The sequence below is a fragment of the Nannospalax galili genome, unplaced genomic scaffold, assembly GCF_000622305.1.
Source record: "Nannospalax galili isolate Female #2095 unplaced genomic scaffold, S.galili_v1.0 scaffold72, whole genome shotgun sequence".
Classification (NCBI taxonomy): domain Eukaryota; kingdom Metazoa; phylum Chordata; class Mammalia; order Rodentia; family Spalacidae; genus Nannospalax; species Nannospalax galili.
Window position 1 is genome coordinate 784453 of NW_008336933.1, and position 27967 is coordinate 812419.

The window sequence follows — 27967 nt, forward strand, 5'->3', positions numbered from 1 at the left end:
TTTAAAAGATATTTTACTATTTAAAAAAATTTATGTGTATGAATATATTGCCTGCATGTATGTAAGTGTACTTGTGTCATGCAATGCCTGTGGAGGTCAGAAGAGAGTGTCAGATTCCCCTGGAAATGAAGTTACAGTCAGTTGTTAGCCGCCATGTGGGTGCTGGGATTGAACCTGGGTTCTCTGCAAGAGCAGCCAGTGCTCTTAACGGCTGAGCCATCTCTCTAGCCTGAACTTGTGGGTTTTAAAAAATTATTTTCACATTATTTATTGCATGAGTGTGCACGTGCATGTGTGTGTGTACACATGCACACTACCATGACCCTCCAGAACTGATTCTTTTCTTCTACCATGTGTATCTAAAAATTGAACTCAGATTGTTAGACTTGGTGGCAGGGACCTTTACCCACTGAGCCATCCAACCAGCCTAAATGTGCAGGGTATTCTTGATTTCGGTTTTGGTTTCTTCTCCTAGGCTAGGTGGCAAGGCCCAGTGATTCTCTTTACTCTCCCCTTCCTCCAGGGCTGGGGCTACAGGTTCATGGGCACACCTGGCTTTTTACATGGATATTGGGGATCCGAAGTCAGATCCTCATGCTTGTATAGCAAGAGCTCTTACCCACTGAGCTACTACCCCAATCCCTAAGATTTTTCTTAATTCCAAGCTCACATTTTACCTGATTTAGATTTAATGGCCACCGGGGATTCTAAACCACCAGGGGAAATATCAAGAATTTTGACCAGCATTCTTACAGTGTAAAACTTGATTAATTCTGGGTGTACCCTGCTCAAACAATTATGCATTTCAAATCACTATACAGTTAGATTGCATGCTTTCTATGAATGGGTGGGATGTTATAAAACGAAGTCAATCATGTAAAGAAAGGAAGAGGAAGTCCTTCCTGTTAAACAGGGAAAGCGGCTTTCCAATGCATCCTCATCCTCAACACACACACACACACACACACACACACACACACACACACGAGTGTGACTTTGGCATGGAGAGAGACGGTTGCAGGTGGATAGATGAACTGATGTAGTCATTGCAAATCAGTGTGGCAGCTGTCAGAGGCCATGCATCTCTAGTGGGAAGAGTTCTGATCCAGGTAATGGCTTAGAGCCCTGTGTGCTCTATGCACAATGACCACAGCCAGCTGGTCAACAACGAGTGATTGCCCCCAAATCTGTGACATTTATCCTTGAAATTAACAACTTAAGAAGCATAAGTAAAGTCTGTCTGCCACTTGCTGTACATCAGGTTGTGGTAATAAAATTTTACTTGTTTTACCCACTGGAATCCCCAAACCAAAAAGAGAATGGTGTTTGGAGAGGGGAAAACAAATGGGGGATGGAGGGGGAGATGACTCACTTAGAAGTAAAGCTGGAGGAGGGGTGAAAATGTGAGAAAGGAACTGAACTGGCTTGCAGGAGGTGCCATTACCCTTCACTATCCTTGGGGCTGACACTGGTGAGACCATTTTCAGTGGGCTATAGATCTAAGTTTTGAAGTCTCCTTCTACCCTTCCTAATTCTTGGGGCTATTGACAATGTCTGTGTTGTACTGCAATTTCCTCCTAATTAAAATATTCCCTGCAGGAAGGAGGGAGGAGGCCCATGAGGCTCAGGAAGTAAAGAAACTTCACATGTCAGAGAAAACCCAAACCTACGGAATCCCAGAGGACCCCTCCCCAAATGTCTAGAAACAGTCAACAGCTGCAGGGAGAGGAGACTCGGAGCGGCAGAGCAGCCTGGAGGAAGCAGAGCTGCCCAGAGGAGATCTCTGAAGTGTCCAGCTGCCTGCAAGTCCTGTGGAAAGCTCCAGGGATGCAGCTTTCATGAGTCATTACCCATGCTGGGGTGGGCTTTTTGGTAATGCAGCTCCCTTTGAGTCGCCCATGCTCCTGTGAGTAACCCCTCACCCATATTCCTGTAAGTAACTCCAATAAACTCATTGGTTCACTGAGTTGGGACTTTGGTGTAATTGTTTCTTTGGTCTGTGTGGGTTCCCTGTCTGCACTGAGTGCATGCCTGTCACCAGTAAAAGTGTTGCACAATCAGTTACAGGAGGATAGAACGTGGTTGAAACAATGTAAGGAATGGTGATGGCAAGGCTTAGTGAGAGGGTGCCAAGATCTCTTGGGGATTTATAGGACACTGGCATGACTTTAATTCATGTGGTTTATCCCTTGCAATCCTCATCCCCCAAATATCGTCACACTTGGAGATTAAGAACAAAACAAAATGAGAAGCACAGAAATGTTAAGACATTCAACTAAAGTCACACAGTATGTTGGTTATGAACTTGTAGCTGCTTTTGATAGTGAGACAGGATCACACTATGCCCTTGTCCTCACTGCCTAGAGCTTATAGAGATACTCCTGCCTTTCTCCCAGGTGATGAGATTGCCACACCTAGCTGGAATTCGAACTGAATCCAGATGATGTAATTTAGGGTTCACGTTTCTACCTTCTAATGTGACATAATATAGTATAAGTCTTGATATTAACATCTATCGTGATACAAGATAGATGCTTGTATCATAGTATCCCATAGCAACCACAAATCTATATAGCACATGTGGAGTTTCCATTTATTTTGTTTTTAAAAAGATTTTATTTTTATTTTATGTAAATGAATGTTCTGCCTGCATGTATATAAGTATACCACATGTGTGTAGTCCCCACAGAAGAGGATGTCAGATCCCCTGGAACTGGAGTTAACAGACTGTTATGAGCCACCATGTGTGTGTTGGGCACTGAACCCAGGTCCTCTGCAAAAGCAGCGAGAACTCAATGCTGAGACATCCTTCTAGCCCCATGAGTTTGATTTTAATTAATTATTACTTTTTGGTCCTTTTCAGACAGAGTCTCCCTGTAGTCCTGATTGGTACAGAACTCGCTATGTAGACTAGGATGACCTTGATCTCACAGAGATCTGCCTGCCTCTGCCTCACAAGTGCTGGGATTAAAAGTGTGCACCATCATGCCAAGATAATTATTTTTTGAAACAAATTTTCATGTAGCTCAGGATAGACTTGACTAGCTATATGGCTGAAGTTGGCCTTGAACTCCCAATCTTCCTGCCTGTACCTCCCACGAGCTTGGGTTATCGGCATGCATTAGCATGTATGCATGTGTGTGTGTTCATATGTGTGTGGACGCACATGTGTTTGCAGGTATGTGTGCACATATGTGTGTTTATTGCTGGAGTTTAGATTTTTATGCTTCTCTTCCTCCATTCTTCCCATCACAAAGACAATAACCATTTTGGAGAGGTTAACCTCCATCTGACATTATTTGAAGGTCAGTGGTTCTATTGGTAGCCCTCTGAGGCTCCTGCTGTCCTAGATAGAGTTTACAGCCAGTGAGGAAAGCCAGTTCACAAGCAGAAATGAGAAGATGGTGCCGAGTGCAAAGGCAAAGCTAAGACAGGATGCTCTGGTGCCCAGTGACGGAGGGATCGACGGGCCCTTTCCTCCAACCAGTTACATAGTGAGCACATGTGGTGTGTTAGCCTGTGTCTGCCCATGGAGACAGCTGTCAACTTGGAACCCCTCACTCTAGATTCCTGACTGCTGGTGTGGCCATGGCAGAGCCCAATCTCCAGAGCCGTCTGCTTAAAAAACACTATCTCCGCTCTGGTCATCTGTAACTCCTTTCCTGATGTCAGGAAACCACTGGGCCCCCAGCCAGGCAGGTCTAAAGGGAACAATGACTGTTATAGCACAGCCCTGAGGTTTTACAAGATGCAAAGGTTGCAGAAGAGAAAGGGAAGGAGGTAGGGAAGGATCAGAACAGGATTTGGCTGTGACCACGGTATTTATTTAAGCACTAGGCATTTATTATCTAACATCATATCTGCAGTTAGGCATCTGCCTTCTCTCTTGGGGAGCCAATGCGGGGAATGGAGCTTATGGTGAAGTGTGGAGGTGATGGTTGATGCAAGCAAGGGTTTGGAGACTGTGCAGAAAGTACAACTTTGGAGAAAAGTAGCAAAATTATGGATTCTTTCCCCCTGGAGAGAAGTTGTTTTCTGCTGTTTGGTTTCCTCCAAATGGAAGAGGAGAATGCACCTCACCATAGGGACCTGAGGGCTCCAGGAGGCTCAGGTAGTTAGACACTGCCACAACCTTTCTGTGCCCTTTGTCACTAGGGCGGGGTGGTGTGTGTGTGTGTGTGTGCGCGCGCGCGTGCGTGTGTGCATGTGTGTGTGTGTGCGCATGCATGCGTGTGTGTGTGTGTGTCTGTCTGTCTCTCTCTGTCTGTGTGACTTCCTACTTGCATTTCAGACTGGCAATTTGTACTAAGAGAAAGTACTTTAAAAAATACCTCTGAGAAGACTGATAAAGCTAACAGCTGAGGTGACACTCCCCTAGAAATAAGGTCCAGCTCAGAAAACAGCTAAATCCAAGAGCTCCACCAGGACCCTGAAACACAAGCTGCCTTCACATACTGGAACCCATACTGGGCTTACAGAAGGCCTACAGAACCACAGCAAACCAACCACAGTGCCACACTTCACAGGAGCTTTTGATATTGGGGTGAGCTCTTGAAGTAGAATAGTTAATGATCTGGCTCTGCCCATAACGCTGGCCTGAAACAGAAAGGTCGGACACAGACTACTAATGAGTGGAACAAGACTGCACGTGACAGTCGGCTGTCTCACCTACAACTCTGGGAGGAGTGTCATCAGAGAGAGAGAGAGAGAGAGAGAGAGAGAGAGAGAGAGAGAGAGAAACAAGAGAGTAGGGGGGAAAACCCCCACTCAAGGAAGTTCAACTTAAAGTAGCAAAGCTCTTGGGAAAGAGAAGCGAAGAACTCCTACCATAGTGTAGACCACTGCAAACATTCTTATTTAACTCTTTCAATAAGCAGAAGATGCTGCATTCAGCACCAAATACTTGTGGCCATATCCATGGAGCATTTCAACCACTGTATTATCATTTCAATATCTTATGCACAGTTATAATTTTTCAATTTTATTTTACTTTTCTCTTGTGAGGAAATAGACTGCAGGGGACTGTGTGTGTGGCGGGGGGAAGCCTGCTAAGAAAACCTAAAAGGGTTGTGGATTTTTAATACCTTGGGAACCTCCAGAGCTTACATGGACCCGAGCAATTATGTTTGCTCCGAGTGTATTCGGGTAGCAGCAGCTCTATCGCCAGGGCCTACATCATTTTTTCTTAGCATCCTGTGGTTTGATTCTGAACCTAAGGAAACGAATGTTGTTTCCTTCCTGGTCATGCCTTTAGCACCGTCTGCCACAGTCTCTTATCTCTCTAGAATCAGCAGGAAGTTTGAGTGCTCCAGTCCCAATAAAGTGATATGGAGAATTAAATGGAAAACTAGAAAGAAATACACATAGTGTCCGTGCTAGCTCCTGGGCCTGTGGACAGTGTCAAGTCTCTTACCTTTATCATAGATTTCCTTCAGGACCCCTCGCTTGATCAGTTCCTCTCTGCTCTGCCGCATTGATATCTTCCTTTCCAGGGCTGCAAGCAACAGACAGGCAGGTTTCAGTGGGAAACAGCTCAGCAGTAGCCTCCCCAACACCCACCAAAGGAACCTTGTGCAAATAGGTACTCTACTGTAAAACATATATGAAAGATTCCATGAATTATGTTTTGTTTATGGTAAACGAATGACACCAGTTAAGATTTTAATGCTCTGATAAGCTTTTTAACCAGGTTATTTTAACTCTTCAAAAATAATCTTCAAGGTATTTATAAGACATAGATTTATTGGATTTGATTGATGATTTTTGACTCTAACATGGTGGAGGATGCCATAGCATGGAAAAGCTCAGTGTTTTGTCAGACACGTGGCTATTGAATAAAGGAACCAGGACTCAGATCCAGACATACAGTGTCTGTTCAGGGTTTCACCTCTGGGTCAGACACATCCCTGAGTGTGGGAGATCCTGGCAGGGACGGCTGGCGTTTCAAAGACTTGGTTCAAAGGACTTCCTTGATTTCCAACAGTTTTTTTTTTTTTTTTAAATTCAAGCAGTGCAAATATCTCTTGAGAAGCACTCTCTACTGGCAAAGTCCCATCAGGGGGCTACCTGAGGGGTGGTGGGTGACCTCCAGGGAGGATCCCTGGTCCAACTCTCCACGTGGCTCCACATGGAATTGGCCACGTGAGGAATGAACTATTCCCAAGCCAGGTGCTCATCCAGCTGAGCCAGATGCATGGCAGATGGGGCTAGGGAGGCAGAGGGAGTTTTCCTCTGGGAACAGTGGGTGTGATGAGGGCCAGTGAAGCGGAAGGGGAATGCAGGGGTGGAGAAGTGGCAGGGCACAAAGGGCCCACAGGAAGGACGCTGGAGCCTGTGGAGAGAAAGTTGCTTTAGCACCTGTGGTCTATGGTAAACACTTGTAGGGAGGGAGTGAGGAGCTATTTCAGTTGCTTTTGTCAGCCTGACTTAGGGGAAAAGATGGTTGTTACAAAATAAGGAAAGTCTTTTATGCAAACTTACATGTACATTAATTAGGCGTATGCACATACACATCTTAACAGAATTTCGAATGAGAACTAGAAGTTAAGAATTGAAACCTGCGTGGCGATTCACCAGCAGCTCTGGGACTGCAGTGAGTCATTGTGTTGGTCTGGGAAAACAGACGCTTCACTTCACCTATCCTGATTTCACAGGTCCTGGGTGGGACTGGGACACCGTGACTGTGCTAAACAGCTCTCTGGTTGCTGTCAGGCACAGCTAGACTGGCAATCTCTAAGTGTGTGGGGGACGCATTTGTCTAGCATGCATACTGCTCTGGTTTCCATCCTCAACACTGTAAAACAAATCAAGGTAGACTTTACATAACACATACACTACTTTAAGTGAGAAAATATCTTTCCTCCATCTACCTTCAATTTCCAAGTTAGGCTGACATTCAAGAAAGAGTTGGCTTATTTATCCTATGACTTTGTTTATTTGTTGGTTGAGAACTCTGTGTTCACAATGAATTTGTACACATCATTTGAGAGGGGAAGGGTAGAACTTTAATGTTCTTTAATTTAATCCCCACCACATTCATGTGAGGTAGTATCATTCCCATTTTATAGATGAGGTGCCCGAGGCCCCAACATTAAATTTATCAGAATCACAAAAAAGAATGTGGAAGAGCAGAAAGACATCTTACTGGTTCTGTCATTCCTCTTGACACCATCTTGTTGTTATGTGGCAAGTGAAGACAGTAAGGCTCTAACAAGAGGAGGCAAGTGAGTTTTTCCTTTTAATCTCGCGTGCGTGCGCGCATATGTGTGTGTGTGTGTGTGTGTGTGTGTGTGTGTGTGTATGCGTATGCGTGCTATGCCGAGAGCATGGAGGTCAGAGGATAACCCTCAAGTGTCAGTCCTTGCCTTCCATCTTTTAAAAAAAAATTTTATTATTTTTATTTTTCAAGTGCATGAGTGTATTGCCTGCATATATGTAAGTTCACCCATGTCGTGCAATGCCTGAGGAGATCAGAAGAGGGTGTCAGATCTCCTAGAACTGGAGTTATGGATGATTGTTAGCTGCCATGTAGGTACTGGGAATTGAAAGCTGGGTACTCTGCAAGAGCAGCCAGTGCTCTTAACTGCTGATCCATCTCTCCAGCCCCACCTTTCATCTTATTTGAGGTTTGCCTCTATGTACTATAGGCTAGCTGGTCCATGAGCTTCCAGGAATTCTCCTGGCCCTGCCGCCCATCTTGCTATAGAAATGCTAGGATTACAGCTCTACATAGGTTCTGGAGATCTCACTGTGTGGCAAGCATGTCACCTACTAAGTTATCTCTCCATACCAGAAGGCAAGTTTACAGGAAGTGATATCATTAGGTTATTCTTAGTTGCTTCTTCCTTCCAAGATGCTATTTTCCTACTATCTCTTTTCACAAAGATATACACAATGCTTCTCCTCTGTTGATCAGCTGTCCAGTCAGTGCTGCTATTCTTAACCAAGGCTAAAGTCAAGCTCATCAATAAACCAGAAGTGAAGATCGCTGGCTGGTGCAGGAGAACCCTCCAGCCATGTGACCTGGTTTACTACTGAACTGTAAAATGGGGTCATGGGATTAATGAAGAGAAAAAGAAACAGGATGGCTTTCTTTCCCTCCATCAGGGCTATAGCCCAGCCTTCCTTGTTGAGTAATGTTGGCTTGGGGTAGAGCAAAGACAGTGGGGAAGAACAGTATAAAGTGTAGTAACGTTGTAAAGTATACAACGCTTGCCTAAAGGAGAGGGAGAATGAGGCCAGTGGGGTAAAGAGAGCTGAGTCAGGGGACAGTCTGTCTGCCTGGGGTGGCTTGGTCCTTGCGAAATAGGAAATGCAAGTAAATAGAACAGAACCAATGAAATGAAGTAAAATGAAAATCTGTATTGTTAGCTGTGTGGCAAAAGATGCTAACAGGTATTATTGAAACAGGGAGAAAGAGGGTCCCCTAGAGGGTTCTTAGTCTCATTCATAAAAGAATTTGAGAATGGACCCAAATGGAAGCTTTTACAATTTTATTAGAATCTTAAAGAAAAATCCTCACAGCAGGCAAGCTGGCCATCTTGGCAGCCGCCCTGAGGAGGTGGATAGTGGGAAGAAGGAAAGAAAGCCATGGAGCCATGAAGGTTTAGAGCCTGCATAGAGGTCAGACACGTGGCTGACTCACAGGCACATGGCTGGGAGAAGGAAGCTTTAGAGAAAAAGTGAAGAACTGCAAGATGCTAGGGGCAGCCCGAAGCCTTAAAGAAAGCACGTTTAGTAAGAAAAGCATGAAGAAGAAAAGGAGAAATTATGCTTTCCTGAACAGTTCGGGAAAGTGGACAGACTTACGGAGACCTACATGGCTGTGGCTGGTCTGGAAGTTCTGTGGGGCCCTGAGCTAGTTCCAGGCAGAAATATTCGCTACTTAATCAACACACCAGGTATTCCGCCCATCTATATAGCATGACCTGCCTTCCCGGGAGTGGTTCTATCACCAGGTAATTGACCAGTGAGACTGGAAAAATGGGTCCTCCAACAGATAGACTAGACATTTTTATAGTCTGGACCAGTTAATATATGGGGCTTATTGATACTCTATTGTTATTTATACCTTTACTGATTTGAGAATTTTACACAATGTATTTTGGTCACATTCGGACGTCCCTCTTCCCTCTCCACCTCCATCTTGTATTCCACATGCCCGACTCCTCGTCCTTTCTTATTATTTGTCCTTTTATTTTTAAAGGCCTATTGAGTCCAATGTGTGTTTCTTAAGGTCTCTTGGATGTGGGGTCTATCCCTTGGAGTCTGGTCAACCTACCACACATCACACCAGTAAGAAAAATGGACTCTCCCTCTCCAGTGTCTATCGGTTGCCAATAGATCCTCAGCTAGAGCTGGGGCTTCCTGCCCACCTCCCCCATCCATATTGGGCACTTGTCCGGCTTGGGTTTACACAGGTCTTGTGCATGCTGTCATAAGTGTTGCAGGTTCATATGTGCAACTACTTTGTGGTATCCAGCCAAGAGTGTTCTTGTATTCATCTACCACCTTTGGCTCTTAATAATCTTTCCGCTCTCTTTTTTGTAATGATCCCTGAGTCTTGGGAGATACAGGTGTCCCGTTTAGGGTTGAGCACCCTGAAGTCTTTTATTCTCTACACATTGACCAGTTATGATTTTTTAAATATATATTAAAGAAAAATAAAATCAATATGGACTTACTTTAAAACAAGACAAATCCTTAAAATTTAGGAATCATTTTAATATTGTGCAGTTTTCAGAGCACAGGGCAGGATAAATCTGATAGATGATTTGGTGAAAATATTTTGGTTATAAAATTAGATTGAGGCTATTAAAATCATGCAGTTTTACAGTTACAATGGCTTGATTTTCACAAGTGATTCATTTTATGAAATGCTGGGGACTGAACATGGGGGTCTCAGGTATGTTAGGCAAGAGCTGCATCACTGAGCTACACTTTTGGCCCTCTTCACTTTTTAAAAATTTGAGACGAGATCTGTCTAAGTTGCCCAGGCTGGCCTTGAATTCACTCTGTAGCCCAGGCAGGCCCTGAACTTGCAATCCTCCTGCTTGAGCTTCCCAAGTAGCTGGAATTTCAGGCCTTTACCACTAGGACAGGTTCAAGGTGATTTGTCTTTTCTTTTTATGTTGTACGTATGTGTATGAGTGGTATGCTTGAGTGTGTGTGTGCACGTGTGCATGTGTGTGTGTGTGCGTGTGTGTGCATGCACAGAGGCCAGGGGAGGATGGTGGGTGCCCCACTCTATTATTCTCTGCCTTACTCCTTTGAGACTGGGGCTCTCACTGAACCTGGAGCGAGGTAGGCTGGGACGAAGCCCCAGCAACCCTCCTGTCTCTGCTCCCCACAGTGCTGGGGTTATACAGGTATGCTCACAGGCATGCCCAGTTTTACACATGAGTTCTGGAATTCAAACTCAGGTCCTTGTGTCTGTGCATCAAGCACCTTTACCCACTGAGCCCTATCTCCAGCCCCTTGAATGGGCATTTTAAATGTTTTAAAACCATGTAGTTGCATACTTACAATGTTTTAATTTTATACAAATGATACCGCTGTTAAGATTTTAAGTTCACATTTCTCCATACTATATGTAAACACTGCTTAAGGGAGTAAGGCTAGATAGGTTGACCAGGCTCCAGTGGATGAACTCACACCTAGGGACAGTTGGGGACACAAACTTGACCTGATAGGTCTTAACATATATGACAGAATGCATGAAATCTGGTGTGGGGGGGGGCTTATGGGGGTGGCTTTGGATGGGGAGGGGATCTAAATATGATCAAGATGTATGCAATGAACAAAACTTTCATAAAATAGAAAAAAACGTAAATTGACTCATCTATATATGTTGCTTTATAAGTATTTTTATTTTTAAACTTTTTATTTTTGAACGTCCCATTAGTTCACTGCATTCTTTTTTGGATGTTATGTAACGAACAGTTCATGGGGACACACATATACATCATAATTTATTTAATCATTCTATACCTATAGGAAATTTAAATTTTTTCCATATTGTTTTGATAAACTTTGCTGCTGTGAGCTGCCTACTTGTTCAGATCCCTGTGTGTGGTGGTTTGAATGTTTCCCATTGGCTCAAGCATTTGGACACTTGACCAGTTGGTGGCGCTGTTTGGGGTAAGGTCATGGAACCTTTAGGAGGTGTGGCTGAGCTGGCGGAAACACGTCACTGGGGGCGGGCGTTGAGAGTTCGTGGACATGTTCCATTGCTTCCTGGGAGTGGCTGAATATGTTTAACGCTCAGCTTCCTACTTTGGCCGCCTCTGCCGCCATGCCTCCCCACCTTGATGGCCTCATATTTTTCCCCAATAAACTCTTCCTTCTATAAGTTGACTTGGCCATGGTGTTTTTATGACAACAACAGAAAAGGAGCTAATACGTCATGAGAAGAAACTGAAGGATATTTCTCACTATGGTGCCACAGGTACCGTTTCTGGGGCGGGTGTCTACAATGACTCATGGTACTGATGGAAGTTACGTTTCATACTTTGTGAGGATTTCTTTTTGTTAAAAAAAAGAGAAAGGAAGTGTAAGTTTGGGCTAAGGGCTACCCAGCTCTGCACCCCTACAGCAATCTCTTTCTCTACCTTCACTGCTATGTGATGGTTCCTGCCAGTGAGTCTGTAATTCTCCCTCCTGTAGAGAAAGCTTACCAAGCACCAGTGCCCCTTTGGACCCTGAATTCTGAGATCTTTCCATGGGCGAAAAAGCAATATTGATGCTGGAGGAAGCCATTTTGTCCTGCTAAGAATCTCAGAGCGGAGACCTGCTTAGATCTCTTTTCTAGAATAAACGCCACTGTTGAATTCCTGCTCAACATCTCTAAATTACATTCTGAAGGGAAAAGAAGTTTGAAGAGGAGAATCCGTTCCGAAATGAAGTTTACAGCAGCTCACTGCAGTCTATTCCCAGTTATTAAAACAGTCAACTTGCAAATAAAATCTGTAGCTTTGATCCTTTTAAATGCTACAGCTCCAGGGAAAGGAAAAAATCAAGCTAACTGGAGGTGACAAGTAAAAGAAGCTTCTGGAATCTTGGACATGCCTCTGCTTCCCACCCAGCCTCATGAATAATGGGGACAGTTAATGTATTTTTTAACTTCAAAAAAATTATTTAATAACCACATAATTAGAAGAAACATTTCATTACAACAGCATATTCAATAACAATTTCCAGAGCTAAGATGCATCTCTTTCAAAACTGGCTGTAAATTTTTAGGTTTACAGTTGAATTATTACAGTTATACAATATTGTACTCAGTATAAACCCTATAAGACATAAAATTGAATGAGGTTTTAACCCCTAAAGAAGATCTCCATTTCATTTTAAAATATACTGTTTCATACAGAAAAACTCATTTTGAACGCTGCTAACACTTTGTTTGCACACGCATCTCTAATCTCTATGTATCTGATTATTACTAGTCACAGTTGGTTACTTTCTGAGATCCTTGGCACCAGAATATAGATATAAAGTCATCAGGTAGATTTCAATGGTAATGTTTTTTGCCTCTACTAATTAACATGAAGCAAAATTTTATGCTTCTTCCTCAAATATAACTTATATTTTTTATTTTTTTTTGTGTATTTCACACAGAACATCCCAAACAATCTTATCTACATACTTACATCCCAAGTGACACTCTCCCATGCCCCCCCGCCCCCAAGCTGGAGCCCATATACCCTGTCATCCCTGTTACTGTCCACTGTGTTGTCAGTGCCCCCAGCCGTTCCCCAGTGCTTGTCCATCCACTGAGTCTAGTCAGCCTATCTAGAGTTCCTTGTTTTAGGAAGATCAGCTCTTCCTCATCTAGCAGCAAGCTGTTGCCAGTATTCCTTTAGATAAGATTGGGGTCTGCTGTTCATTTTCCCAGTTCTATGCTGGGTTACTGTCTGGGAGTCTCTTGGGCTGCCCTGGCCAACAACTCAAAGTATCTCCTGTCTGGCATTGTTCCTTGTTACGTAGCCTTTAGCTATACACATGGACTCTTAAAAATTATATTGATCCCTTTAATCTTTGGTTATACTTTGCTTTTGGGTGTTTAAGACCATGTAGTTGGCCCAGATAAACCAATTTATTTTTACTCTTATGGACGTTTGAGGGTCTGTTCCTCAGGGGTCACATGGGCTTAGGAGGAGGCTAAAAAACCCCAAACAATACAATCAGTTCATGGATTAAGATGATGCAGCTACTGCTGAGTATGGTTGACGCACGCCTGTGATCTCAGGACTCAAAGGTAGGTGGATTGCAAATTGGAGACACCCTGGGCTACACAGTGAGAGACCTTGTCTCAAAAAGCCAGGAGATAGGAGTGTAGTTCTGTGGCATGCTGGGTAAAGTACAAGGCCCTGGATTTGATTCCCAGCATCAGAACAAAAAGAAAAACAAAGCAACAGTTGTGTAGAAGGGTCCAGAGGGAAGCAATCAGTTCACATTCATGTGCTTTCTATAGAACAATGCTTTAGTTTTGTTTTCAAATGAAGTATTTTGAAATAAAATGTATCCATATGATATATAAAAGAAAGAGAAACAAGGATTTGGAGAACAGGAAAAAAATTGGTGGCCTTCCATTTCCAAAGACCCATTGCTCTTTCACAAGAAAATTTATGAGACCGTCTACAGGGCTGTCAATCTAAATGCTAGGTTGGAAAAGAAAGGAAAAAGCAAAAACAAACAAAAACTGGGTATGTGATTAGTTTTAGATGATATGGTGAGATAAACCCACTCAACAAAGTCATATAAATTCAAGGCAATCTGTACAAGAATCAAATAGTCTATCTTTCTCCAACTCAGATGTTGAAGAGTGCTAACAAATGGATAAACATTTTTGCCAAAACCCAGTTATTACTAGGTAGAGAGGTTTTCATTTACTTGATTATCCAAGGAAAGCTTACGGAATCTTTAATGCAAGATGAAAAAAAGAATCTTTGTATTTGGCAGCTCAGACCATGTGATCCTCATGTGAGTTTGATTAGGTGGAACATTTGGACCTTGAAGTTGTCCACAGGCTCATGTATTGAGGACTTGCTTCTCAATTGATCATGCTACTGAAAGGCATGATGAACTTTTAAGAGGTAAATCTAGGTGGCAGAATTTAGGTGTGCCCTTGAAGGAGGCTATGGCAGAGAGTTTACACGTCCTGTCAAAATCTAAACCATGTGGAAATCGCACATAAAGAATCTGAGGGGTACGTGTTCTTGTCACACAATACGCCTGGGCCTTGCTGCTGCTCTGTCAGTAGGGCCTGACAGCCTTTTCCATCTTTTCACAATAGCAACTACAGCCACGTTCCCAGTACAGGGTGTAGGGATCCAATAATTCATCCTCTTACTTGTTTCCTGTATCTTTAGCAAAAGTCACGTGATATCTTGACAGCTGTATGACTCAGCCAACTTCAGGGAATTCCCATTTGGCACTGATAAAGCTATGTAGGTTGTTTCCCTAGACACTGAAAGAAAATGGCTTTGGCCTTGAGCAGGAATTTCTTAAACCTCAGAAACATCCCTTGAGACTGCAGACACACCCAGGTAGAACATCCCTTTTCTTTCTCTTTCTTTGTAAGGAAACACTGAGGTACTCAGTAAGTCTCCGTCAAATACTCTGATTGTCTAGTGCTCAATACTTCCTGGAAATCTGAACTGGTCCCCTGTCTGGAAGGTATAGGGCTATCCCTGTGACTATTATTAGGGAACTCCAGCACAGATTTGGTGGGATGACACCAGAGCACATGAGCAAATTCACTGGCAAGGTGGTGATCCAGCTGCTGTATTACATTATGCTAAGTAGCTATTTGGGTCAACTCTTTACGGTCCCTGAGGCCAGAGATGAGATTATTTATTTACTGGTGTTTGAAATGAGATTTAAGCCATCTTGGTTCACACGTCCCAAAGTCTATGTTGCAGAACATTAACCCCCAGATGCTCAGAGAAAGGAGTGCAAGAGGATGAATCATTGCAGGACATGCCACATAACACTGGAGAATCATATTGTTCATAGCACACTGAAGGTTCTAGGAAGACATGGAGAAAAAGCAGCTTAATTTTTGCTGCTGAGAGCTGAATGCATTAGTGAGCTCCCAGTGGAAACCTCAGTCAGTGCGGCTCTCCACTGCACTGAGTGCCCTCAGCTGAGAGCTAGCTCACCAGTGCTCTCAGCTCTCAAAGGCCTTCCTCAATACATAAAGGTGTAACCTCCTTTAACCTCAAGTGACCAATACACAGCACACCTGCCCAACATAGCAACTCTGTTTTTGTTGTAATTGACATTATGCCTTTTGATAATGATTCTGACAGTTTAATTTTCTCTGGAGCGGCATGGTATGAAACTAGACCACATTGTTAACACAGGAGAGGCTGTTTTTCTCTTTGCTTCAGTGAAAGTACCTCCCAGACAGGTACCACACATGCATCTGTGGAAAGGGAAGGGACACAGCCCCATTCCAAGACGTAGGCTGCGCTATTGCAAGTATGTTGTTCACAGCATTCAACTCTACCTTGGAATGAAACAAGCCATCTGGAAAAGCATTTCGGGTCTAACTAGGCAAATATAATTATGGGCTGGGTATTAGATCATCTTGGGAGTTATTAGTTTAGGGACATATGAGAATGGGTTATAGTTTTATATATATATATAGTTTTATATATATATATATGATAGATTTCTTATTTTTTTAGACATGCGTGATTAGAAGTTTGTAATTTACATTAAAACACTTCAGAAGGGAGCTGGGGAGTTGGTTCAGCCAGTAAGGGTGCTTGCTTCACAAGCATGAGGACCTGAGTTTAAGGTCCCAGAGTCCATGTGAAAAGCCAGGTGCAGTTGCAAGCGCACCTCTAACCCCAGTACTATGGGGGGTGGAGGCAGGAGGATCACTGGGGCTTTCTGGTCTCCAGCCTAGTTCCAGGTTCAGTGAGAGACCCTGTCTGGAGGGAGTAAGTCTGTTCTCCTCTGGCCTCAACATGCTCACCTGTGCATACACACACACACACACACACACACACACACACACATGCACACCCATACACTTCAGAAAACAGCAGCAGATATCATCAAATTTAGTAACTGTTAGAAGGTAGTTATAAAATCCTCTCAAGTTCTCTAATGTTTAATACTTTTCAAAATAAGTAGTAAATACATGAATGAACCTTAAGCAATGTTGAGTGGAAAGAATGAGACAAAACAATACATTTACTATGATTCTATTTGTCAGAAGTTCAAAAATGGGTGAAAGCTAAAACTATGGTTTGGCAACACATCTCTCCAAGCTTATAGCTACAAAGGCTATGATTTACAGTAAAAATCAGGACAATGCCTGCCTCTTGTGGGAGGGGAACTGACGTGGAAAAAGACATGTTAAAGAGCTTCCAAGTGCTGGTGGATTTATCTTTGTGACTTGGGCTGTGGTTATATGGTCCAATTTATAACCATCTCACAAATTGTATATGGGCTCTGCACCCAGGTTTTCAATGCATGTTTTATTTCCCCAAATGCATTCAAAGGACATTCTCAAAACCTCTGTTTCTCTTTGTACCTTTGCAATGGACTCCAAAGGGGAATAAAAAAAACCAGACACCACTTAATGAAATCATGCCATTGGCCAACAAAACTCCTATTGATGAGGGAAAGGGGGAATATAAGGCAGTAAATGCTACAGAATGTCTTTTCCTGGTCATTTCTTCAAGTAGGTCAGTCAGACAAGAGCACAGGAGGGTTGCTCTTAATATTCACTTAGTCTTTTTCCAAGTCTCTAGAGAGCTCCACAGGACATGGATTTGTGGGTTAAGAAAGCTAGCAGAAAGTTTCAGAAGTGACTGATTTTACAGAAGATTCTGAATCTGGAAAAAGGATGACTGGACTGGGTGCCCAATAGCTTTGGTTGTTAACTTGACACACCCGAGGAGAGGGAACCTCAATTGAGTCAGCTGAGGAATTTCCTCTATCGGATTGGCCTGTGGGCATGTCTGTGGGGCAATTTCTTAATGGCTGGTTGATGTGGGAGGGCCCAGCCCACCATGGGTGGTGTCACACCTGGGTGGGTGGTCCTGGATTGTATAAGAAAGCAGGCTGAGCACAGGCCAGAGGAGCCAGCCAATAAGCAGCATCCTTTCCTGGTCTGTGCTTCAGTTGACCTGCCTCAGGTTCCCATGCTGCTTAAACTCCTGCCTTGGCTTCCCTTAGTGATGGACTCTCACTTGGAAGAGTAAGATGCAATAAACCCTTTCTCCATTGGTTTTGGTCAGTGTTTTTGTCATGGCAATAGAAAGCAAACTAGGATAGACTGTTCTTGGAGTTCTCCCTTAGAGGGATAAATCAGAAGTAAGAGGCAGTTCCGTGGGGAATGAATGATCTGATGGGAACATGATGGATGTTCATGTTGTAGTTTTCAGCTCCTACTTTCTATCTTTCTGCTAATCAGCTCATGGAACTTCTCATCAAATTCTAACAGGATGGGACTGGTCGTCTCTTTGGATGACATCACTCTATTTACTAGTCCCCTAGTATAAGAACATAGCAGAATGCAGTTATTTTTCTTCTGACAGTTATATATATGTATATATATAGATGTGTGTGTATATACATATATATACATATATATGTATATATATTATTATGATTATGTTCACTCCCAATCCCCTCTGGCATCTCTCCTTCTTTTCCCTCTGAACCCTGCCCCGCTAACAGTCATTAGCTCCTCAAGATGAGATGGGGTCTCATGGGTACCACCTTCCCTCCATGGTGGAAATTGGAGGGCCCAGTCTTGTGCAGGTGTCCACAGGTGCTGTGTCTAGAACATGAGTTAATAAAATGAAGATCGGAAGATGAATTTACATGAATCTGAGTCTCCAACCTCTGCTTTGTTCTTTTACATGTGTATCAGCAGCCATGACAGACTTTTTCGTTACACATGAAGCAGGTGACCCTGGCAGTGTCAGAAAACTTAAATGAAGGGAGTGTTGATATTAGAAACAAAGGCTTGCCGCTTTGAGGCTGGCTTCTCATGTCTGAAAGAGAATGTCGTGATGTCTAATTTTTCTTTCCGTGGTTGTGCTTAGATCTACCTCTCACATTTCCACCCTGTTCTCTGCAGCCTTTAATGCTTCCCATGCCCAGGAATAAAATCAAATTCGATGATTTAGGGCAAGTTAAGTGAGTTTATCCTTCCAGATGAAGCAAAGAACATCCCACTGTATTTCACAGCAGACACCTAATTATTATTGATCTCTCTGTGATAGAAGTGTACTGCCTCAAGCATCGATGAATGGAAACCTGACATTCTGCCTAGAACAGCTTAATACCCCGGCTACCACCTGTTATCTAGAGAATAATAGGGCCCTTGTTCACTGTGTCTTGTCCCAAGTTCATGGAAATAAGCTTGCCTGCTTTGTTGCTTGTCTGTCACAATCTCATGGTGCAATTGATTCTGCTGCAACCAAGAAGATGGTATTAAGATTTCGGGGGTTTTAACTTTTCTCTAACTCTTTAAAGACAGGGAAATATAGCAGTATTTTTTTTGCTTTGTGTATGTTTGTTTTGGTTATTTGATGCTGGGGATGGGACTCAGAACTTTGTGGATGCTCAGCACGTTTCTAGGTTGTATACCTTCAATCTAGACTGGGGGAATTTTACTTGTTCTTATCCACTGCCAGAACTAAAGTCAGCTAATAATTGTGAGTCATACTTTTCTTCTTTTCTGAGACAGTGTCTCCCTGTAGCCCTAGCTGGCCTGGAACTTGCTATGTAGACAAGGCTGGCTTCCATCTCACAGAGATCCGCCCGAGTGCTGGGATTAAAGGCATGTGCCACCACACCCAGGTTAAGGGATACTTTTAAAAAATCATAACTACACATAACTATGTTATGTGTCTATCCAGACAAAAATTTTGCCTGTAAGGGACATTTCACGTGAAGACTTGATTGTGTCCTATCCTACCATGCTAACATTGTGTAAAGGAACCCTGTGCTTTCCACACAACAATTCCAGAAGATTGGTGTTATTATTTCTGCCTGGCAGATTAAGGTGATGTTAAGTAACCTGCCCAAGGTGTAGAGTTGGACTTGAACTTAGGCTGTGTGATTCTGGTGTGCAAATACCTAAGCACTGAATTTCTATAGTCCTCTTAAGCTTTTACAATGTGGGGTTGGTCAAGCCTTTATGCAGATGAATGCATTTGTACAGATAGGCTGTAACATAGAAAGATCATTTATTTCTCTTTCCTAAAGCTGAAGTTTGTGGTCTGCCATAGCAAAATACTACAGGCTGTTTAGCTTAAAGAGCAGAAATGTATCTTTTCATACTTCTGGAGTGCACATATCCCAGATCATAATGTCACCAATCCTATAGGATCAGGGCCCCATCTTTATAATCTCATTTAACTTTATTTCCACACATTACATGTAGCCTCACTGTGGGTCAGGGATTCACCATATAGATTTTGGGACAACACATTTAGCCACTTGTAAACCATGGCCACTTCTGAATTTCATTAGATTTTGCAAATAACTTGTTATTGATGAGTTCATATACGAAGACCAAGCACATTGTGTGGCACATAGCGGTGAACATTCTGTGGCTATAAATATGGCTGAGGATCCCTCCCCTGAAGTTCATGCTGGGATCCAGAAGTTTTTCTGATTTTGATGGAATTTGGAATATTCACATAGACACAATGAGTTTTCTTGGAGATGGGGCTCAAGTCTACATATAAAATTAACTTGTTTCATATCCACCTTATACATGCATAATTTCAGACAATATTTTTAGTGCACCTGCATTTTACTGTGTCTCATCATTTGAAGTCAAACATGGAAATTTCCACATGCAGTATGATGTTGGCACACAAAACTTTCAAATTTTGGAACCTTTCAGATTTTGGAATTTCAGATTAAGGATGCTTACTTTGTATTTTAAAGAACCACAGGTTTATAATTTTACTGTCTCCTTCCATATGTATACAACAAAGTGCTATCCACATTCAGGAAGGCAAATACCTGCTCATGAACTTCCCAGCAGGCACTGCAGGGGGTGAGAGCTGTATGCAGATGTGTTGTTCATTCTCAAGTCTTACCTTCACATTCTGAGCTACACTGACTTGCCCAAAGCAGAAGGAAAATGCTCCCAAGCAGGTGCTGTGTAACTGCCTTGAAAAAAAATTAATCAATCAAGAATCCAATTTTCAGCCTGTTTTCTTGTGGTGGTAATTCTGACATCTTTAAGGAGTTTTCTAAGATGCTTTCTTTTGTTCTTCTGGTGCTGTCCCCTATCCTGTACCTGTTCCATACTGTTTTAATCCTTGTGCCTCATAACAACCCTTGGCATCTAGGACCGTGGATACTCCAGCCTAGTTCTTCAATTGCATTTGCTATGCTTGGTCTTTTGAATTTCTATGCATGTTAGAATGAGCTCATCAATTTATATTAAAAAACTGTATTGAATTTTTGTTTTGCTTTTTTGAGGTAGGGTCTCCCTGTAGTCCCAGCTGACCTAGAACTTTCCATGTAGACCAGGCTGGTTTCAAACTCACAGACATCCTCCTTCTTCTGCCTCCTGAGTGCTGGGACTAAAGGAGTGCACTACCACACCCTGCTCCATATTGGATTTTTAATGTAGAATATTTTAAATGTATTCTTTGAGAATTGCATACATGTATACAATGTATTTAATCATATTCACCCTTCCCTAGTTCCCAACTCCAACTCCTCTCAGATCCTGTCACCCACACTTCCTCCCAACTTCATGTCCTCTTTTTACTTTCTTTCCTTTCTTAAAAACAACCCACTAAGTACAATCAGTGCTGCCCATGTAAACATGGGTGTAGGGCCATCTACTGGAGCATGGTCAGTCCTGTAGGACCATGAAAGAAAACCAAGTCTCCCTACCCTAGAAGCTACCCACTGTTGGGAATGCACCGATTCTAGAGATTTTGGGGGGATGACTGACATCTCTGCAATACTGAGGCTTCTTCTGGTCTAGGACTTTGGTACATCTCTCCATTTGTTGATGTTATTATAAGTGATATTGAAAAATTGTCATTCAATATGTGTTGTTAGTAAGTAGAGATGTATTTTATAGACATCTGTTCCTTAGTATAAATGGGGCTTGGTTTTGGGAGCCCAAGTTATTGCATCCTCATCTAAAATGGTGAAGTATTTGCATACTGACCCATTTACCTTAGATCATCTCTAGATTTTTATAATATCTAACACTATGTAAACAGTTGTTTATTGTTTAGGGAAAATGACAAGAAAAAGAATATGCTTCAAAAGAGATATGACTTTTTCTTAAATTTTTTATCCACAGATGGTTGAATTCATAGATATGGAACCCACTGATATGGGGGGATTCATTCATTTTGCATACAGAGATGTTGTTAAACTCACTAAGCTTACTTTTTAATATATATAAGTGTTTTGCCTGAATGCATGTTTTGTGTACCACATGTGTGCCTGGTGCCTGTGGAGGTCAGAGGAAGGCACTGGATTGTGTACAATTGGAGTTATGGATGGTTGTGAGCTGCCATGTGGATGTTGGGAACTGTATCCAGGACCTCTGCAAGAGCAGCCAGTGTGCTTATTTGCTGGACCATCTCTCCAGCCCCCCATTTTTAAAACATTTGTTTAGTGTGTGTGTGTGTGTGTGTGTGTGTGTGTGTGTCTGTCTGTCTGTCTGTCTGTCTGTCTGTGGGCACATGCATGCCACAGCATGAGTGTGGATTAGAGAACAACTGTGGGAGTTGGTTCTCTCTTTCTACCAGGTGGATGCTGGGGATTAGTCTCAGGTTGTCAGGCTGGTGGCTAAGAGCCTTTACTCATTGAGCCATTTCACTAGCCATCAACTCACTTTTTTTCCCTACTAGTTTATCAGATTTTATTGTACCTTCTAGGTTTATAATGGTGTCCTTAATATTTACAAACAAGCATTTTGTTTATTGCATTTAGTCTTTAAACCTCTTATTAGCCTTTCTGTACTATAACTGTGTCTAGATTTTCTAGCACCTTTTCTTTCTCGTAATTTCAGGAGGAATCTTCCCCTACTTTACTGCTATGTCTGATATCTGCTGTGGTATTTATTTGCTTATTTATTATCTGGTAGATACTTATACCAGAATTTAGAAGCTCCTTTCTATTTCTCTTTTGCTTAAAGCTTAAATGGATGTTGAATTTTATTAAATTTTTATAGGCATATATGAGATAAACATAAGATGTTTCCTTTTCTTCTCCTGGTAATATGAGTACTATTGATTTTGAGGCATCCCAAGACCAAGTCAATCAAATTGTGTTATATGATCCCTTAAAATTTATTATTGGACTCAATTGCCTCATATTGTATGTAAAGTTTTTATGTTTATATAATGGGAAGCCTGTAATTTTCCTGTCTTTATCATGTCATCATATCAAGCTAACATGTTATTTTTATTTTTTAAAGATTAATTTTATTATTTGTGTGTGTGTGCCTGTGTGTGTGTGTGTGTGTGTGTGTGTGTGTGTGTCTGTGTCTGTGTCTGTGTGCATGTATGTACACATGAGTGCAATGCCTGCAGAGTCCAGAAGAGGGTATCAGATATCTTGGAGCTGGAGTTACAGGTATTTGTGAATAGCCCAACACAGGTGTTAGGTACTGAACTCAGTTCCTCTGCAACAGCAGCAAGCACTCTTAACTGATGAGCCATCTCTCCAGCCCTTCAATTTGACGTTTTAAAAGAAATCTCTTCTTTTTTACTAACTAGAGTCAGTTTGAGTCAGACAAATCTACTGATCTTAAATATTTGAAAGACTTCATTAGTGAAGCCACGTGGGTCTATCATTCTCTTTAGGGGATTTTTTTTAAAGACTAGTATAATTTGTTCAACAGATAGAGTAATCATTATGCTTTTGATTTCTTTTTTGTTTATTGTTTAAATGTGTATGTATATGCATATATATATATATATATAAATATATATATATAATCTTTTTGAGACAGGGTCTCCCTGTAGCCCCAGCTGTCCTGGAACTCACTATGTAGACCAGGCTGGCCTTGAACTCACAGAGATCCGCCTGCCTCTGCCTCCTGAGTGCTGGGGTTAAAGGCGTGCACCTCCACGCCCGGCAAAAACAATACTTTCCAAATTTAAGGTGAAGTCCAGGCAGTGCCGTGACGTTCCTTCCTATTCACACAGAACCTGTGCTGCTCTCTTCCCTCCCAGCCTTCTCCTTTTGATGCTGCAGTGGGGACACAGGGTCAGGCTTGGATGGTCCTCACTTATGCATTCATCAGCTAGTAATGAAAACAGCGTGGCCAAATCCTAATTACCTTCAGGTGGGAGAACGGAATTATTGTTATTACTGTTTTTGACAGGGTCTCCCTCGTCCCAGCCTGACTGGAACTCACTATGTGGACCAAGCTGGCCTCCATCTCACAAGATTTGCTTGCTTCTGCCTCCTGAGGGCTGGGATTAAAGGCATGCTCCATCAGGCATGGATAACTGAATTATTAACGTGCATTAGGGGAAAATCGACTTTGGGTATTTGTGTATCATTTCTGGAAAAAGAAAAATCCCAGAATATTTAAATAGAAGGTTCGTGAGTCAAGCATTTACCCTAAGTGCAGTTGGGAAAACTGAAAAAAAAACCAGCAAAGAAAACTGGAATCCCATCACACAGGCATCTAGAAGAGAGGTCTAAAAGCACTGTGGGGCTCCAAGCTTTGGAACAAGTTGTCCTCATAGCTGCCATCAGTTCTCATGGTTAGTGAACTTGGCAAACAGCATATTGCTCCCTTAAATGAATGATCAGACTCTGCTCATCTCTTGTGATTGGAAATTCTGAGTTTCCTGATGGATATTTTTGCATGGTTTCTGAAGTCCATGTATCAGGCACAGTGGAACCCAACAATTCACACACAAAAATAAGGGACATTGTTGTCTTTCCTTTGTTTGGGTTTTTACAACGTAATGAATGATTCTTGGTTTCATAGGTGCTCTGCAGCTTTGAGGTTCTGGTGATAGACTCCCCACTGAGCTGAGTAAAGGCCTGGGCTAAGGTAGTGCTTTAGAGCTCAAATTCTGATTCTTGGCACAGTCTTACTAGAGTGAATGAGGGAATGAATTACCTGCTTCAGATGGGAATCCCCCTGACCTCGATGGTGTGCAAAAGAAAACATAAGCCATTAAACCACCCCCTTCTGAGAAAACTATCAAGGGGTCTGTGGTGGTTTGCATCATCGGGTCAATAGAAAATCATGCCAGAGGTGCCAGCTGCACAGTTACACAGGAGCCAGCCTCATGAAAGCATCCTGCCCTCCAGTAGAGATGACTAGATAATTAACTGCTGAGAGAACTGAACTAGACAGAATTCTACCTGGACTCTGTCATATGTTCCATCAAAATGATTAGTTGAAAGATGCTCTATGCAGAGATTTTAAAGTTGTGGTTAAAAACATGTAACTTTTCATCTTAATATTTTAAAAATATTTATATGTAAAAAACCTTTACTTTAAATTTTTTTAAGTTTTAAATTTCTGAGTATGTGTGTGTATGCCTGTGTGAGTTTATATGTGCCATTTGTGTGCAGGTGCTGACAGAGCCCAGAGAACTAGGATGCCTTAGAACTGGAGCTACAGGCAGTTGTGAGATACCCTATGGGTACTGTGAACCAAACCCAGGCCCTCTGCAAGAGCAGTAAACTCTCTTAACCGTTGAGCCATCTCTCTAGCTCCTTATTAATATTTATGATGCAGCCTGGTACTGTTAATAATTTCTGTACCCACTCAATAAGTCCATTATGCCTGTCCTCAGCTACCTGTCACCCCCATTCTACTTTCTGTCTTCATGAATCGGACTACTCCAGGTGCTCACATAAGTGGAATCATATAGCATTTGTCTTTGTGCGTGTGACTGGGTTATTTCACTTGGCATATTGTCCTCAAGGCTCATTCATGTCATACAAAATATCTCCATTTCCTTCCTTTAGAAGGCTGAGTAATATCCCTCTGTGTTATATCTCTATTTTGTTTCTCTACTCATCTGTGGTTGGACCTTCGTGTTGCTTCCATCTCTTGGCTTTTGTAAATAGCGTCTATGAACATAGATGTCCATTTTCTTGAGATCCTGTTTTCAGTTCCTTTTGGTACACATGTGGAAGTGGGATTGTGGCTTATAAGGTAGTTCCTATTTTCTATGTCTGAAGAGCTGCTGTTATGTTTTCCATGGCAGCCATAGTTTTATACCCACCAACAGCACACAATGGCTTCAATGTCACCACATCCTCACCAATACGTGACATTATTATCATTATTATTATCATCACTATTCTAACCATCCTGATGGCTAGGAGGTGACTGGCACAGTTTTAATGTCAAACTCATGGAAATGAAAATCATTTGGCCATGAGCATAAACACTTTTAAAAGTTGCCATTTCTTCATCCCGGGGTTTAATGGTGATAATGTCATGGACTAAAGGCCCGTTTTTTACCCTTTGGGATAAGACCTTTGATTTCTTCCCCCGAGGGAAAGCAGAGATGAGTTTCATGGAAAGGATGAGTAAGTAAAAAGGAACTGTCATTTGTTTTTTTTTTTCAGAGAAGAAATATTTTAACCATTTTCTCCAATTTAACCATTTTCTCCATTTTTAATTTTTTTGTCTTCATTTTTAAAATCAAGACTTATCCACAAATTTCTTCAAGACTAATAGACAATAGTTTTGTTCTACATAATATCATATATTATATAAACCTGACTGTACATAATATATAAATATTATGTATATATAAATGTGGGTACCTGGTATGGAATGTGTCTCTTCAAAGCTTTACACAGGTTTCTCCATTTTTAATTTTTTTGTCTTCATTTTTAAAATCAAGACTTATCCACAAATTTCTTCAAGACTAATAGACAATAGTTTTGTTCTACATAATATCATATATTATATAAACCTGACTGTACATAATATATAAATATTATGTATATATAAATGTGGGTACCTGGTATGGAATGTGTCTCTTCAAAGCTTTACACAGGCTTAAAACACTGATATTTTTTTCAAATTTAGTGAAAGGCTATTTGGGAAATACAGAAGTAATATGGATTCTGTAAACCCTCCAGCTTCATGATTTAAGGAAGTAGAAAAGATAAGTATAACGGGGGAAAAAAAAAACCTAATTAGCCAGTGAACATGTGGAGCAGGTGTCCAGGGCCAGGAACTATTGTCTCTGTAGAAATGATTCAAGTCAGTCAAGCAGCCATAGACAGACAGCCCACAAATGAGGCAGTGAGATGGCCTGTTTTGCAAATAAAAACATGGGCCATAGTTTCATAACTCCTAAAAATGAGAGTTTTATCATAAGTAAAAGGAAGAAGAAAGGACAACCCTTTAAGCTCTGTGGCAAAAAAATGACAAATGGTGACACAAATTGTCAATGTGATTCAAGAAGTAAGTATAAACCGTGCATGTGGTACATGCCTGTAATCCCAGCACTCAGAGGCCGAAAACAGGAGGATCATGAGTTTGAAGCTAGGTTGGGCTATCTGGAAAAACAAAACAAAATAAAATAGATATATGGATGGATAGGTGGGGTATGAATGGGTAGAGGGTAAACAGACAGACAAACAGATAGATGATAGATACAAACAGACACATATAGATAGGATAAATAAAGTATTCTAAGTATAAAACTATGACTTTCCCTGGGCATGATGGTGCACACCTGTCATCCCAGCACTTGGGAGGTACAGGCAGGAGGATCAGGAATTCAAGGATATCCTTGGCTCCTTGGCTACATAGTGATTTTGAGGATAGCCTGGGCTATATAAGCCCTGTTTCAATCTCACCCCAAATAAATAAATAAATAAATAAATAAATAAATAAATAAATAAATAGATAGATAGATAGATAGATACAGTGCTTTCACATAAAACAATATGCATTTCATGACTTTTGATCCTTGATGCAGCAAAACTCAAGGTTGATAAAAATCATGACTTTGGAGCGTGAACCCCAAATCCAAGCTTGTCATCATAAGACGAGGTTCAACCTTCTGAAGGAGAAAATCTGAAAGGATGAGTAGAAATTGCATTGTTAAAAACAAGTCACTAGACCTCTTGGGGTAAGTCTATAGCGCAGCCCTCCGTGCTTTGACTCCCTAAGCCACATTCACCCTTCCATCTCCCCCGCTGTTCTCTACTCCTAGTTTGGGCCCTGTGCCATTACTAGTCTTGGGGCCCCAGACACACTGCTTCCTGATCCTTTGCATCCAGACCAACCTAATTCTTCCTTACAGTCCACAGGAGATCTTGGGGCCTCTTCTCGTCCACTTCTCCCTCTGGATGGCATGGGCACCAGCTGCCTGAGATCAGCATTGGGACCTAGGAGCACTTCTTCTGGAATTGGCCCCACCCTCACCTCTCTCTGCTTCCCGGGACCTGCACCACCGGCTAACTCTCCTAACCTGCTCTCCTATCCTCAGGCCTCTTGGGCCAAGTCTATCGCAGAGCCCTCCGTGCCTTGACTCCCCCAACCTCATTCACCCTTCCATCTCCCCTGCTGTTCTCTACTCCTAGTTTGGGCCTTATGCCATTCCTAGTCTTGGGTCCCAAGACACCTGCGGAACCAATACTGCTTCCTGATTCTTTTCACCCAGAATAACTTAGTGCCCTCCTTGGGCCCCAGGAGCACTGCTTCTGGACCTGGCCCTGCCCTCTCCTCCCTCTACTTCCCTGGTCCTGATACACCCGCCAGCCTCTTTCTGGGGCTGACAGCCTCTTTCTGGGGCTCCGAGTCTTACCTTTCCTCTCCCTGATCCTTTGCATACAGTACAACCCAACTACTCAATCCACTCCCTGGGAAATCTTGGGGCTTCTTCCCACGCCATCTGCCTTTGCATCCCTGTGTGGCACGCCCACGTCCAGGATCTCAGGTCAGTCCAACACCCAAGTTCTTGAGGCCAAAATCATTCTTAGAAGATTCTAGACC

General features: G+C 42.2%; 1 protein-coding gene across 10 annotated transcripts in view; it reads right to left on the reverse strand.

The window, feature by feature from the left end:
• Window positions 1–27967, reverse strand: part of Phactr1 (phosphatase and actin regulator 1) — a 580961-nt gene that overhangs the window by 146033 nt on the left and 406961 nt on the right. For all 10 annotated transcript variants that reach the window (XM_017797761.2, XM_017797765.2, XM_017797762.2 and 7 more), the window contains one exon: window positions 5414–5494. In XM_017797761.2, coding sequence (XP_017653250.1) covers window positions 5414–5494 — 81 coding nt within the window. The remainder of the gene's footprint in view (window positions 1–5413; window positions 5495–27967) is intronic.